The 15,861-nt window shown below is 35.8% G+C and overlaps 2 protein-coding genes across 2 annotated transcripts; both read right to left on the bottom strand.

Moving 5' to 3' along the window:
* Positions 1-8,180: 8,180 nt before the first annotated feature.
* Positions 8,181-10,883, bottom strand: LOC124406309. Its single transcript, XM_046881687.1, has 3 exons — positions 10,585-10,883; positions 8,958-9,575; positions 8,181-8,903 (listed from the first exon to the last, which is right to left on the bottom strand). Exons 1-3 carry the CDS (start codon positions 10,834-10,836, stop codon positions 8,409-8,411), a joined length of 1,365 nt encoding a protein of 454 aa, XP_046737643.1. The 5' UTR covers positions 10,837-10,883; the 3' UTR covers positions 8,181-8,408.
* Positions 10,884-12,075: 1,192 nt separating this feature from the next.
* LOC124406326 lies at positions 12,076-14,319 on the bottom strand. Its single transcript, XM_046881713.1, has 2 exons — positions 14,068-14,319; positions 12,076-12,960 (listed from the first exon to the last, which is right to left on the bottom strand). Exons 1-2 carry the CDS (start codon positions 14,317-14,319, stop codon positions 12,076-12,078), a joined length of 1,137 nt encoding a protein of 378 aa, XP_046737669.1.
* Between the last annotated feature and the right edge of the window lie 1,542 nt (positions 14,320-15,861).

Here is a 15,861-nt window from a genome sequence, read left to right as displayed (position 1 = left end):
GGGGGGGGGGAGGCACGTCCTGGTTAGTGGCTAGAAAAGTAGGCAAATTTGGAGGATTTTTTTTTTATCTAAAACAATATTTATCACCGACACGGTTTTCGATGTATAGGATTTTGGACAGAAGGTTGATCTAGAATGAAGAAAAAAAAACCAGCGGGATCTTGAAATATAATATATTGAGCCGTTCGCTGCGTAGGGTTGATTTTTCTTCTTTTTTTTTTTTATTATTATTACCGAAACGGTGAGCGTTTCGACTTCAACGTTCGTTTTCGGGCATAAATTTAACACCTTTTTTTTTTTGGACCATAAGAAAATAAATAATTGAATGAAAAAAAAAAAAAAAATCCATACGCAGCGAACGAGACAAAGTGTAGTAAAAAAATTTGGTAAAAATTTGGACAGTCTAAGTACAGAGGAAAGAAAAAAATAGGAAAAGATAAGTCGTGTTTTTTTTTTTTTTTTTACCTTCATCCTATCGATTGAATTTTTGCTTCATCGAAAATTCAACGTTGCGCCTCATCTATTTTTCAATCTTTCTATACTTTTAGCCCCACTTCTTTTGAAATGACTAATAAAAATCACGGTCACGAATTATTCATTTAGTTTATCATTGATCCAGAGTTAGAATTTTTTTTTTTTTTCACTTCACCAATGTTGAAGAATTTTGTCATTTTTAGAATTTAGAATTTATTGTAATAAGATTTGTGATATTTTTTTTTATTATTCTTCACAGTTTTCGGATTAATTCAAAATTCTGAATAATTATATTCAAGTAATTAGAAAGTAAATTGTATAAAAGATAATAAATGTGAAATTTTAATCGCTTGTGCAATTTTTAGTCTCGCATCGTCAACCAGTCAATTTCACCTTCGCCGTTTGATTATTAGTTTACTTAAAATATTGGTCTTATTTTGAAAACTGTTTCCTTCTTTGTCATTGCAAAGAATTATAATTTTCACCAGCCTGTGACGACGGGATTCTCATCCGAAATTTACCTTTTAAAGTAGAAAAAATGAAACAAAAAAAAAAAAAAAAAAAAAAAAAAAAACGAAAAAACAAAAACCACTCAATGAATCTCAATTAACAAAGAGTTTTCATCGACTCTAAAGTTAATCAATTTCAGTTTTTTTTTTTTTTTTTTCATTCACAATGTTTTACGTGATATTGAATAGAAAATTTGCGTGTATGAAGTTTGAAAGCAGAAATGAAGTTAAATGGGGTAGCAAAAGTGCGAGGAAATTAAAAGCTTTTAGTGCTTCGCCGAAGTGAAAAAGCCAACCACCAGATGCTGAAAAAATCGATTTTCGCATCGCCAATTTCTCCCTGGTTCGAGGCTTCTGCGAGCTTCTGCGAGCTTTCGCGAGCTTCTGCCAGTGATAAATACATTTATAATGCTGGTTATTGATTGTCGAGATTCTTATCGCGCCTTGGCTACACGCCCGCGCTCGTCGCAACCATAAAGATAAGGGGTTGAGACTAATTTAACTCAATTCCAGGGAAAGCTCCATAACTCGTTCACCCCTCAACCTATTTTTACACACGTGTAATCTGCAGCAACGGAACCCGGCAAACCTGCGTCTATCGCTATGCGTCACTGTAGGTATGGGTCATTCCGTGTCAAATAGACAGATTTCACCTTTTCGATTCATTTATTTATTTATTTTTTTTAATTATTTTTCACCTCTATTAGTACGATATTCATAGTTCAGCCATTTTTAAGATTCCACAAATATTCGTCAATGTTTCATTTTTTCTTACAAACATTTTTCAAGTCTAGTTCCAGGATAGAATGATTTTGTTTTTTGTTTTACCGAGTATTCGAAATTTTTTTTTTTTTTTTGCTCTTATTCACAAAAACCGACGTTTCACGTGTTGAATATTTCGAAAAAAATCCAAAACTTTTCTCGCCCTATTTTTATATCACGTTTAAATTATGCAGAAAGTAAATTTTTTTTTCTTCTCTTTTTTTTTTTTTTTCACTGAATCTATTTAGGATTTTAAAGGGGTAAAAGCTGAACTGGATTTTCATCTTGAAAATGAAACAGAATAGACCAAAAAAAAAAAAAAAAACACGAGAACAAAGAATCTAGTCTATAACAAAGTTCGTTGGAAATTCACCAAAGTAAAGAATAACAATTTTTGTGAATACATTCCAAATTTTTGCAAGACGACAACGTAGTTTCTCAACATTCAAGTTTGGAAAGTTTATGAAAAATAGTAAAAACATTAATTAAATATTTTAAATGATTTCGAAAATCAGTTTATTTGGCACGGAATGCCCCATATCTATGCAATGCACGCTTTGCCTGAAGATCTTCTCTCTATTTCTCTCTCTCTCTCTACGTGTCGTGTAATAGATGTCTGACATGGTACCAAACGCGACGTATTAAAGGAAGAAAGGAAGGCGCACAAATTGTTACAATTTCAATACGCGCAGATCTGCTTCTCTGAATGAGAATATAGAATATATGAAAGCAAATCTTCTTTATCTGAGATGCAGGTTAATTCTAGAGAAAAATAATAAAAAAAGGTGCGTGCGGTTCTTCTTCTTTCTTTGGGATTCAATGAAAGTCTCTGTATGAATAGAAATATTTTATTTTCATTAACAATTGCTTAAGGAAGAGTTTTTAGTATTTCCTTTATTCTTCGGTAATCTGAATTTAGGGAAGATAAATGGCTGAATTTAAAAATCGTCTTCTTCTATGCAGAATTGCAATATCAAATTTGTTAACCATCCTCCGAATAACTATTTCAAAAATCTGGAATATCGCATCGAAATCTGAAAATATTTAGTAAAGACACGAGAAATATAATCTTGTGTTTTGTGCACCGTTGGAAAAACTGAAAGAAAAAAAATGTCCTCCAAACTGATGTACAAAAATTAATTAGGGGGAAAAAGAAAGTGACAGGATTATTCGAATTCAACGTTTATTTTCGATGCTAAAATTTATTTGGCAATTTATACCCTTAAGAACCGTTCGATTTTGTATAACATCTAATTATAAGAGACATTCGAACGAATAAGTTTTCATTTTTTGGGAATTTTTCTAAACATTTATTGCGCAGATGTTTGATAAAATTATTATTCGACTTGGAATGAAAACGGAATAAGTTAACGCTTCGTTTCGTTTCACTCGAGAAAACTCACTTGCTGTATTATTCTAATGAGGTTACCGCTGCTTTGGAGATCCGATACCAACCGCGTCGTCGTTTCATTCCCCAGACATACCGACGACTTTTAAAGAGGATAAAACCACGCAGTTTTTTTTCACTCAGCATCGTCAGCTTTTGTCTATAAATGAAAAAAAAAAAAAAAAAATCTTACACGCGTATTTAATCTTTGTGAGTTTTTAATTTCTAAAAAAAGAAAAAAAGAACAGAAATCGTGAAATCGTGAAATCATGAATATTAATTTTCCTGAGTTCATAAGAATAATAATAAACTCAGAAATACGGAAAAGAAATAAACGGTAAATTCAAAAATTGGGGGAAAAAATTAAGTTTTTAACAAGTTTTCTTCTTCTTCGTTCTTTTATGTTTTGAGAGGGGAATACTTGTAAAAGAAAAATTATGATTATAACACTAGATTATTTTAACACTATATTAATTTGACGTTTTACGACGGTTACGAAATGGAAGTACAGATTTTAAATCGCTTCAAAAATTGAATGCGAGTACATCCGGAAAGGGAAAAAAACATCTTAGCTAGAAAATTGGCAGTGTTTGAGAATTTACTCACCCAGAAAAAAACTGACGAAAATCAAAGAATACGAGGAAAATAAATCGCACGAATATTCCACGCACGATGAAATTTATCAGTACATAATAGCTGCTCGTGTATCGGTGAGAAAATCGTTCGTATAGTGGATATCAGTTGCGGCTTGACACGTGTGCTTCGTGCTTTCATTCTCGTCGATTTCGCCAAATGGAAGTTTGACAATAGAACCGGCGTGCGAATAATACATATCTAGACGAAAGTTTCTGCGACGTGAGGATTAATGACAATGAATAAAAGAATTCAGAAAACAGCTTCGATTCACGCAATTCTTACCTTCTTTCCCAATTTTATTTTATTTTTTTCTTTCGATTTCTTTCTATGAACAATCGATTTACATTGAAAATAATTTTTTTATTTAACCTGAATTCTTCAAGATATCTTCAAAATGTTGAATTTTCTAATACCTGGGTCAGCGATAAAAATTTTTAAAAGAAGATTAACAAGATATCTAAGAACCTTATTATTTATATCCTACAAATTACAGCAATCCTCGCAAGGTAAATATGGTACAAATATACAATCAAAAAAATAGTGTCGCGTAATAGATTTTCTGCTTACAATTACGTGACTAATTATCATTTTGCACCCAGACCTATAGTTTTCATATAGTTAAGGTCATGTATTATTTCTACCTTTACCGACCGAGAAAAAGTGTGAGCTCGCTCGATCGGTAAGACAGCGCAGAGTATGAATTTGCTCGATCGGTAAAGCTAAATGAATTACAAGACCTTAAGTACTGTAAAGTAACTTGCATAACTACAAATTTTCTCAGTAATTGACTCAATTTCTCGTTAGACCTTTCAATAACGTGCAGCCGGTCATGCAGTATTTCTACCCTTACCGACCGAGAAAACGTGTGAGTTTGCTCGATCGGTAAAACTGAGAGTGTTACATGACCTCGAGCACTACACAGTAACTTGCACAGTTACAAATTCTCTGAGTAATTGATTCGATTTCTCGTTAGACTTTTCAACAACGTGCAGCCAGGGGTAAACAGATAAGTAATCCAATAATGAAAAAAACAAATACAAGACGAGAAAATGAATCGTGAATAGAGTATTGCAGGCGGTGTATAAAGCTTGAAACTGTATCGAAGGATTTCTTCGCGATTTACCGAATTAAAGTTTGCGCACGTACGTCTGACTCGAGTTCCTCGCTTTCCTGGGAGTTTATCGTTCCTGTACCAGGTTCTTGTGTAACTACTCGACTTTAGCCGATGACCCAAGCTGCAGCGATCCTTATACTGTATATACCTATGTAGTATTTGTATAGAAAAAGAGAAGCAGTCGTTAGGATTGGTGGCCAATGTTATATATACAGTTCCCATCAGTGAATCAGCGGTTTTCCTCATTCCCGGATTAACCGAGTTTCACTACTGTAGGGTTTGTTTGCTGATACGTATAAATAAGTATATAGACAAGTTTCCGAAGGCAAATATCTTAGGGTAAACAGACAAACTCCAAGATTACAACACAAAAAAACACTTCACCGCTAAGTCGAAGATTTTTACAAACTTAAAGGGAATGAGCAATGAAAGAGAAAAAAACAATAAATTATAATCTTAAATATTTCTTCAAACATTCCTCTCAGAGTTATCAATGTTTTTCTAAATATGTATATATATATATATATTGTCATCGCAAAAATTATCTTGAATCTTATTTTGATTTTGAAATTTTGGAAAAAAAAAAAATACACAAAAGTGATACTCGGTGAGCCATTTTATTTTTTCTTTTTCTTTTTTTTAACAATTTTTCTCTTTTGTTTCAGATGTTTAATTTATGTTGTAAACAAAAAAATTTTATTGTCCTATCGTGGTAGCTTTGTGCACGTTCTGTGTTAGCCGCAACTTATTGTCAATCACATAAGTCAATACAATCTATGGGCTCTAGAGTGTGATGACGAACTAGTAACATGCAAAAAATGTAGCTTATATCGTTTCGAGTCGGCGAAAATTTTTAGCCATTTGGAATATTTTAAATTGCACGAATTAAGCTATCGAGACTAGAAAAGTTGTCCGATTTAGCTATGAATCGGAACTTTAATCGAACTGTTCATCGATGAACTTTATTTTGATAAATCAGTATTTGAAATTCTTTCAAAAAAACAATCAGAAGCAAAATCATAGCTTATATTGTGTCGAGTCTGTAAAAATTTCTAGCCATTTGGAATATTTTAAATTGCGTGAATTAAGGTATTGAGACTAGAAAAGTTGTCCGATTTATTGTTAGCTATGAATCGGAACTTTAGTCGACTGTTCATCAATGAATATTATTTCGACAAATCAGTATTTGAAATTGTGTGTCGAAAAAGCAATCAATCGAATAATAGCACAGCTCCGACTCATTTCAACACATTTTCACGCCGAACACACACCGATAGATTCCCACGTCGCTCTGCAATTTCTCGATCAATAAATTATCGTCGTTATTATTGTTTGAATAGATGATGGAATTTCCATTACGCTACAGTGCGAATTACATTCTCGATAAATTCTATCACGCGTATACGTACATTAATCGTGTAACGCGATGTGTAAACGCATTTTCGCGATTGACCTGCCACGTTTAATCCGGCGGAATATTTGCTGCAAGCATCCTACATCCAACCCTTGTAATCCTGCGGCCTCCGGGAAGTAATTATACGGACGAAATTCTGCACGTTTCAAGATCAAGATATATGTATTACATAGCTACTACGATATGATTTTTTTTTACATTTGAATTTTTTAGAACAGGGTTAACGCATGATAATTTATCTTGTTCTTAATTTTGTTTGATCCTGATGCTTTTGGGAAAATGTGCGATGATTTTTTACTCTTCATACTGAGAAATATATTTTCCTGCCGCGAAATCCCGTTCATTTTGCTCATGATGTCTCACAGATGACAGAAAAAAATATGGGAAATAGAAACGTCGTGTATTAAATTCGTGATTATTGAATTGGCATAGTATGCACCGTATGTACCGTATATATATGAGACATTTCATGCGGTTTCAAACGCAAATTATACCTATGGAGATTCGTGCAACTGTCGTAAAATGGAATTAGGAAAAACTTTCTTCTTCTTTTTTAGCCCTTGTTTTTCCTAGTTTTTTCTTTTTTTTTTTTATGCCTTTGCTTTTACCCCGCATCTCTGACGCGGAAAAACGTTCGCCTCATAGACCATAGCGCATACCGTATAATGATAAAAGTTTTCGTCCTAATTAGCAAAGTACGGTAAACTCTGTCCTGCGAGCTGAAGACCTGCGGAGTCCGCAAATGGCAAAATGCTTGGGCGGCTCTCTTCTCTTCGAATATTTCCCCAGAGATGTTCAACTTCTCGAATAAAGCTGAATCCGACTGTTTCTGTTTAACCGCTCTCCGTTAAACATTATGTAACCTGTTACGTACGTACGTGAGGTATATTGTACATACATGTATACATCATGCATTTAACGATTTCGAATTCGGGGAGTCAATTTTTAGGTTATTGCTTACTTGCGTGCCGGGAAGAAACAAAGACGAGAAAGCTGGGAAAAAAAGAAAAGAACGAAAAAGTGAAGGCCCTACTTTAAAAATGGTGGTAAAACCTCTGGTAAAAGGAAGAAAAGAGTCGAAACAATCTCCTTGATATGTTTTTAATGATCTCCGTGTAACTGGTTTACCATTTTTCACAACTTGGAGCAATTTCGAAGTGCTAATCGCACCAATGTGAGGAAATAATGTTTTTCGGAAGCGAAATGTTTCAATTATTTTCTACGATACGATCTCAAGTTTTCCACTTTCACCGGAATGAGTAGCTGGTTAAAAATAAATAATTTGTTTTTCACCGTGTTGTGGACAGGTATCGGTTCTTGACTGCCGGTAATTTAGTAAACTTAGTTTTTACCTACTGGAGGCACATAAAAAAAGATGCCCGACTGCTTTCCCGATTAAAAAGGCAACTGACGTACTGATTGTCGATTTAACGAAGTTACGATATTCAGACAGTCTTAAATCAAGCCCCAGAATTACCTTCAGAGTGGAACACCCATTCCTCAATCACCCCGTTTATGTATGAGTGCATTTTAGATAGTCTAAACGCGTTCATCATAGCTAAAAGACGCAGAATGTTTGCTTGTCGTTGGGATACCGAGGTTTGAGATTCGTATTTACGCCTGAGAGTGCGTGAAACGGCAACCAGAGGCACACAGTTCACGCATGCGCACCCCAAGCGGGAGGGGAACTGAAGCGAGCATCGACGTCATTCGCACATGGCGAGCGTCCAGCGAACGACGCGCTCGGACATCACGCGCAGTTTGATTGCGTTGTCGTACGTGTTGCGAGGCTCAAACAGTTAGAGAGTAGATCTAAAATTATCCAGTGAAACTTGTGCAGTGGTGTTTGTGCTATGAGATCGCGAAGTGGCGATATTGATGGAATTAAGGAAGTTTTTTTTATTTATTTTCTTTCTTTCTGGACAATATGGAAATACTATAAATACCCGGTATCGGTTAGTTAGCAAAAACTGTCTACGTTATAATATTATAACTTTCATTTAACACAAAACGTTATTTCTTAGATATACATAATAGGAAACAAAAGTAATCGACCGATCAGTGATATTCAAAGAATCATTTCACGTCTTGAGGGGTTTGATACACATTTTTCTAGTTCTGGTTTTTTTGTTTACAAATATTTAAAAGGTTTTGTATATCCAGCTCCTTCTGCTTTATAATGTCATTGTAACTGTTCTCCAGGTCTGCACGTTTTTTCTCCTCCAGCGTCGTTAGTTCGGTTAGTTCGTTGTCGCAACGTTCTTCCTCTGCCTTCAGGTTCGTATTGGAATTAGTGGTTAACCGATTCAGTTCTGCCGTTAATTTCGATGAGAATTGGTCTGCCGCCGTCAAGCTTGCCTTCAATGATTCTATTTCAGCGTCATGTTTTTCCTGCAGCGTCTTACGTTCCTGCTTTTCTCTTTCTTCGTTGTCCTTCAATGTCTTCTCGCACTTGTTGTCTGTTTCCACTACTATCGTAGTGAAATTCTTGGACTGTTCGTCTGACTTTTTTCTCAAATCACCTAATTCTTCCGTCAAGGCCTTGACCTTTGCATCATGTTTCTCCTGAAGCGTCTTACATTCTTCTTTTTTCCCTTCGTTCTCCTTCAATACCTTCTGCCAGTCATCTTTCAGTTTCTCTTTCTCCTTGTTGGATTCTTGGATTGCAAGTTCCTTGAGCGCAAGATTTTTTTCCGCCTCCTCCAACTTTTTCGTCAACGCTTCAACCTCTTTTTGAAGCTTTCCTACTGCTTCGCTATTCGCGTTACCGGCTCCAGCGTTATTGAAGAACGAACCATCCAGTATATTGGTATCGTTGGCATTTCCGAATATTACTCCTACCGCAGAGCTTCCATTCAAAATACCATCTGTTATTTTAATCCCCTGGAGGTCAGGAATATTCTCAATTTTTATTTGACCATCTAGAAGATCTTGTAAACCGAGCTTCGAAAGATCTGGTATCTGAATCCCGGATAAATCCGGTATCTGAATCCCGGATAAATTCGGTATCTGAATCTGATACGAATTTGGGATCTCAAAACCTTTCACATCACCCATCACAAGCTTTTCGAAATCGATATTACTAAGATCGGGTATGTTAATTCCCTGGAAATTCGGCAGATCGTCCATTGTTATAACTTTCACGTTGTCCATCGGAAAGTTTGTTATCTGATTCCAAGATAACTTTTCGGTATTTCTCTTCTGACGTGACGTAGCTTCATCAAGGGAATCGCAGGGTGCCTCATCCTCGGCGCATAACGTTTTTGCCTCTTCATTCTCCTGTTTGAAAAAAAAATTGGCAACTTTATTAAAATCTCTTCATTTTCTTGCGACGTTTTTTTCAACGATAATAATAACGCGCTTGCACATCAGAAGCTGACACTGAACGACGGTTTGAACTGAGATAAAAAAACATCTGTACCGAAACTTTTATCATTCGACAACGAAATAATGAATTAGTCTATCAATTGCGTTGGACTCTACTCAACAAGGCGTATCGAAAATTCATTCATCATATTCTTATTATGAGCTTACATATTTCGTTGGAAACTTCCGAAAAGAAATCGTATCAGCAATTTGAGACGAGCGATTGTTATGCAAATGCTTCACACACCGTGATAAGAAAAATTTGAATCTGAATTTCAATAATTATTGATGAAATTGCACCATTTTTTCAGGGCATAATGAATCACGTTTGAGGAACAACATTTCTCATCCAATTTGTATTTTCTCAACTGAATGTCTACGTATAGTAAACCAGAAAAATATTTCTCTCACCGAACAATATCGCGTTTTGAATTTCATATTTCATTTTTCGTAGAGTAATAGAATTAAAAAAAACTTTTACCTTTTAAATGCGTTACTTCCGTTAATTTATTGAAAATTTTTAAAGCTTTTGCGTCACGCGAACCAAATCATTACATTTCTGCAATTACCTAAACTATAGTGTACTTCTTGTTCAGTTCACGCGGATAAAAATTGGCATTGATTCGAATTTCGAAAATAGTCGATTTCGAGAACGGTCGAAATACTGAAAATTTTCATTTCTGAAAGTGTTCCCGAATTTTTCCATAATCGGTTAGGATCGTTCGATATTTAGATTATTATCGGCAATTTAAACTGCATATTCGAAACCTTGATGATTTGCGATCATTTTGACCATTCTCGAATTCAAACTATCGAAAATTCCGATTATTCAAAAGCACGGTAAATCAGAATTTCGCGTCGAAAATCGTCTGCAAATTTGGATACTGCACGCTACCAGCTCTGATTCGAAATTCGGTCTCACCTCGGTGCTTCGATCTGATGATGCTGGCGACGGCGTCTTGGTTCGCGAAATCGCGATGGTCGGGGTCAGGTCGTCGTCAGACTCCCGGGTGGCATCTTCCTTTTGAATTTCGACCTCCGATCCTTGCCACGGGACTTCCGGAGCCTTTTTATCGACGATATCCTCGGCTACCGATTCCCCCCAGATATTGTTGGGTGGAAACGCACACGCCGTTCCAGCCAGCAGCACGAGAATCACCGCAAATTTGTACATCGTACCACGACAAAATCCCTCGGATACTGAGACGCTCGCTCATTCCGCGGTTCAGATATAGAACCGAGTTATCAGGTCAGTGCCTGTGTGTTGATGATTATGCTTGGAATTCCCTATGTATGGGGAAAAAATTCTTCGGACAAGAAGACAGGGGTCATCATTTAATGATAACGAGCAATCTTTGTGAACCGCATGTCTACAGCTCGTTGGTAATTGATGTGTTATTTTTACATCCAATTTACGCAGAAAATATTTTCTGTAGCTTACGTAACTTGAAAAGAAGTATTGCTACGACATCAGTAATCCCCACTTGATATTTAATCTTTAATCTAATAAACACTGTTTGTGTAGAACTTTGACCATTTCAGTGTGAACGTATCATTTGTCTCGAATTTTTTTTTACAGATGAACAATTTGGGATTTTCTTTTACAAACCGAACACCGTTCTGACCGAGACATCTTTGATTTATATGATTTTTTTTACGGCTTTTGGATCGAAAATGCGGCACGTATTTAAGGATTTTTTTTCTGTATTTAAAAAAAAAACAGAGAGGATCAAAAATTTAGGAAACTGGTGATTTTCGGCTTGTAGACTCATTTTCAAAAATTCATAACTCCGGTTCTATTTGAACTGGAAGGTTTTTCTTCAGTATTTTTAATTCAGTATTTTTTAGAGGGGTGTAAACATAAAGCATGATTTGTTGCCATTTTTCCGTACCTTTTAGTACAATAAAAAATTCTATAAACAAACATATTACCAAGGATACGTGTTTTATAAATAAATTTTTGTCGTTTCTTTCTTGAAGATTATCGAGCATTGTTCCCACTTCGTTCGGAGAGATTGATTGTCGGAATATTTCGGATTGTAGAGTAACGTTCATTGCTGAATCCCCCTCCCGGATAACTTGTTTGCGATCCGAAACAAAATGAGACTTCGCTTCTGTACAGATTATGTGACAATGCGTCGCAGTAGATCTAAAGTTGCCGAGTGAAACTTGTGCAGTGCCGTTTGTACTCCGGGATCGTGAACTGGCGATGTTGGTGGAATTTGGGAAATTTTGTTCATAGAAATCCTATAAATACCGGGTATCGTTGAGTGAGAAAAAACTGTCTACTTTGCAATTTTTATATTACACAATACATTATCATTTATACATGTAATAAGAAACAAAAGTAGCCGATTGATCAGTGATATTCAAAGGATCATTTCACGTCTTGAGGGGTTTGACACACATATTTTTAGCTCCTATTTCTTTGTTTACAACTATTTAAAAGGTTTTGTATATCTATCTCCTTCTGCTTTATAATGTCATTGTAACTGTTTTCTAGTTGTGCGAGTCTTTTCTCCGCCTGCGTCGTTCGTCCAGTGTGTTGGTTCTTGCAGCGTTCCTTCTCTGCCTTCAGGTTCTTATCGCAATTAGTGGTTTGCTGATTCAGTTTTGCCGCTAAGTTCACTGAGAATTGGTTTGCCGTCGTCAAGCTTGCCTTCAATGATTCTATTTCAGCGTCATGTTTCTCCTGCAGCGTCTTACGTTCTTGATCTTCTTTCTCTCTGGTCTCCTCTAATACCTTCTTCCAGTTCTCCTCTACTCGATTTTTCTCCTCGTTGTACTTCTTTGTTTGCTGTGCCAGGTCTTCTTCCGCCTTCTCCAATTTCTTCTTCATCACTTCATTCTCTTCTTGAAGTTTTTTCACTTCATTGGCGCTCGTCTCACTGCCGGAATTATCCCCTGGCATGTCAATGGGAACCTTCACTTCTCCAAGCGATATTGCTATCCAGTCATCACTTCTTATCTCAACCGGTGAATCATTCGTTATTTTAATTTCTCCAATATGTGAGCCGTCGTTAACTATTATCCCATTCTCCAGAAGTTTGTTCATATCCAATTGCGAAAAATCTTGTAAGTTAATCTGTACATGATTTGATGCTTCCGCGTTATCGATCGAAAAATTTGGTATCTCAATGTTGGAGAAATCTATTATTCCCAAGCTTTCGATCGGAATATTCAGAGGCTGATCCAACGGAAGCGTTTCGATGGTTCTCTTTCGACGCGATGCAAGTTCACCGAGCAAATCACAGCCCGCCGCATCCTCCTCACACAACTTTTTTGGCTCTTCGCTCTCCTGTCGGGCATAATAAAACGATGTTAATAATGCAATGTTATCAATTACATATTACAAATGCGTAATGAACAAAGGCCAAATTTTGACCGTGAAACGTCTATTGCGAAACTCTCATCCTTCAATAATGAGAAAGCAAATGTTTTCGATTGGGGGTGAAAACTTTACGAATCGCCGATATATCGAAATTTCAAAAATGCGAAAATAAAATAACGAAAGATGAATTTTTCGAAATCTTGATTCTTGAAAGTGTCGCTGATCAGAATGACTACCAGCTGATGACTTAAGATTTCGAACAATTTACCTTTTATTATTTTATTTTCACATATGTGAAATTCCGATATATCGGCCATTCGCAATGATGACTCTTCCAAATTTTGATCTCCAACCAAGTTTTTGACAAATCGATTGCCGCTATTTGTTTTGGAGAATTATTTTTACAATGCCAGAAAAACGGAAATCTTGAAAAAAAATGTTTAGTTCCGAAATATGTCCAAAACATTCTAAGATCGTCCAAAAAGTGTTTCTTTACTCAAATAAAGGTATCTTGAGACGACATATTCATTTCATAAACAACGGATCAACAGAATAATCTTTAGTTTTGAAATTTCATTGTGTTTTTGGTAACTTGAAAAACGGGAAAAAAAATTTCACTTCCAATTACGGGGCCTTCGTTAATTGTTTGAAAATTGTTGCAGCTTTCGCCTCGTGCGGACAAAATAATTACATCTCTCCAATCAACGGGACTGTAATCCAAATCTTATTAAGTGCATGCGGATCAAAATTGGTATTGGTCAGCTTTCCCACTGAATCAAAATTCGAAAATGGTCAATTTCGAGAGCGGTTGAAATGCTGGCGATTTTTAATTTTCGAAAGTGTTCTCCAATCTTTCTATAATCGGTGAGGATCCTTCGACATTTAGGTTATTATCGCCGATTTGAACTGCATATTTGAAACCTTGATGATTCGCGATCATTTTGACCCTTTTCGAATTCAGACTATCGGGACTCCGACTATTCAAACGCACGGCGATTCAGAATTTCGCGTCGAAAATCGTCTGCAAATTTGGATACTGCACGCTACCAGCTCTGATTCGCAATTCGGTCTTACCTCGGTGCTTCGATCGGATGATGTTGGCGACTGCGTTTTGGTTCGTAAAAGCGCGATAATCGGGGTCAGTTCGTCGTCAGACTTCCGGGTGGCACCTTCCTTTTGACTTTCGACCTCCGATCCTTGCGGCGAGACTTCCGGAGCCTTTTCATCGACGGCATCCTCGGCTACCGATTCCTCCCAGATATTGTTGGGTGGAAACGCACACGCCGTTCCAGCCAGCAGCACGAGAATCACCGCAAATTTGTACATCGTACCACGACAAAATCCCTCGGATACTGAGACGATCGCTCATTCCGCGGTTCAGATATAGATACGAGTTATCAGCCCCGTGCCTGTGTGTTAATGATTTCCTTTGGAATTTCCTGTGTATGGGAAAAAAAATTCTTTGGACAAGAGGACAAAGGTCATCACTTAATATTTAACGGGCTATATTTGTAAAACGCATGTCTGCAGCTCGTTGGTAATTGATGTGTTATTTTTACATCCAATTTACGTGGAAAATATTTTCTGTAGTTCACATAACTTGGAAAGAAGTATTGCTGCGACATCGGTAATCATCCCCACTTGATATTCCATCTCCAGAAACACTGTTTGTGTAGAACTTTAACAATTTTAGAGTAAACGTAAAGTTTGTCAAGTTTTTTTTTTACAGATAAACAATTTGGGATTTTCTTTTGCAGGCCGAACACCTTTCTGAGCGAGACATCTTTGATTTGAATGTTTTTTTTTTTTTTACGACTTTTGTATCGAAAAAAAGAGGCACGTATGTGAGGATTTTTTTTTTCTTTATTTTTCGGAAAGCAGAGAGGATCGAAAATTTGAGAATTTGGTGATTTTCGGTTTGTGGATTCATTTTCAAAAATTCATAACTTCGGTTCTATTTGAACTAGAAGGTTTTTATTTTTTTTTATTCTAAAGCTACAAAAATGAATTTTAATAAAGAAAAATAGTTTCATTGAAAATTATTGACAAATTCATATGGATATATAGTTAAAACTCGATCTAAAAATTTAAATTGCTTGTGATAATGTGAATTTGTTTATGATTTTGAATAAAACTGTTTTTTTTTTTTTTTTCTATTAAGATTCATTCCTATAGCTATAAAATGAAAAAAAAACTTTGTAGCTCAAATAGAACCGGATTTATGAATTTTTGAAAATGAGTTTACATGCCGAAAATAACCAGATTGTCAATATTTCGATCCCCTCTGTTTCCCAAAATAAGTGCAGAAAAAATCCTCAAATACGTATCTCTTTTTTTGGTTATAGAACCCGTGAAAAATTCAGTCAAATTAAAAATGTGTCGGTCAATTTTTATCCAAATCAATCCGGCTTGGAAAAAAAAGTTCCATTTATATAATTAATTGATATCATGAGGACATTTTATACATATATTTGAGAATAACTTCTTGAAACTTTCGAAGATTTTCATCAAAAGTAACGGAAATACCAGCTGCAGCGCGTTGGAGGTCCCCATTCGACCGAACAGATTGCGTGACATCTTGGAGGCCGCAGTTTTTATCCGAAATAGAATGCACGAAGAATTATTTTTTTGTACGTGTCTCTTCTGTGTGAACCCTAATTCCCTCAAAAAAAAATTAAAAATTGGTATTTTTTAACGGGGTGTGAACATGAAGCATGATTTTTTGCCATTTTTTCGTACCTTTTATTAAAGTAAAAAAATGCTTCAAACAAAGATATTACCAAGAACCCAGGTTTAAACAGAGCGTATTTATTTAAAGAAATTATAAACCAAATTTCAATATGATCGGTTGAAAACCTTTCGTGCTAG

This window comes from Diprion similis, chromosome 5 (genome assembly GCF_021155765.1).
Source record: "Diprion similis isolate iyDipSimi1 chromosome 5, iyDipSimi1.1, whole genome shotgun sequence".
In the NCBI taxonomy this organism is placed as follows: Eukaryota; Metazoa; Arthropoda; class Insecta; order Hymenoptera; family Diprionidae; genus Diprion; species Diprion similis.
This window is presented reverse-complemented; position numbering and strand designations above follow the sequence as displayed.

What these genes read in the sequence shown, in the direction of transcription:
- LOC124406309 (XM_046881687.1), bottom strand. Translation starts at nt 10,836, where the DNA reads ATGTACAAATTTGCGGTGATTCTCGTGCTGCTGGCTGGAACGGCGTGT. An exon ending in CATCAGATCGAAGCACCGAG is followed by an intron (nt 9,576 to 10,584) that starts GTGAGACCGAAT and finishes TTTTTCAAACAG; the next exon opens with GAGAATGAAGAGGCAAAAAC. An exon ending in CGCTCAAGGAACTTGCAATC is followed by an intron (nt 8,904 to 8,957) that starts CAAGAATCCAAC and finishes CAGAAGGTATTG; the next exon opens with AAGGAGAACGAAGGGAAAAA.
- LOC124406326 (XM_046881713.1), bottom strand. Translation starts at nt 14,319, where the DNA reads ATGTACAAATTTGCGGTGATTCTCGTGCTGCTGGCTGGAACGGCGTGT. An exon ending in CATCCGATCGAAGCACCGAG is followed by an intron (nt 12,961 to 14,067) that starts GTAAGACCGAAT and finishes TATGCCCGACAG; the next exon opens with GAGAGCGAAGAGCCAAAAAA.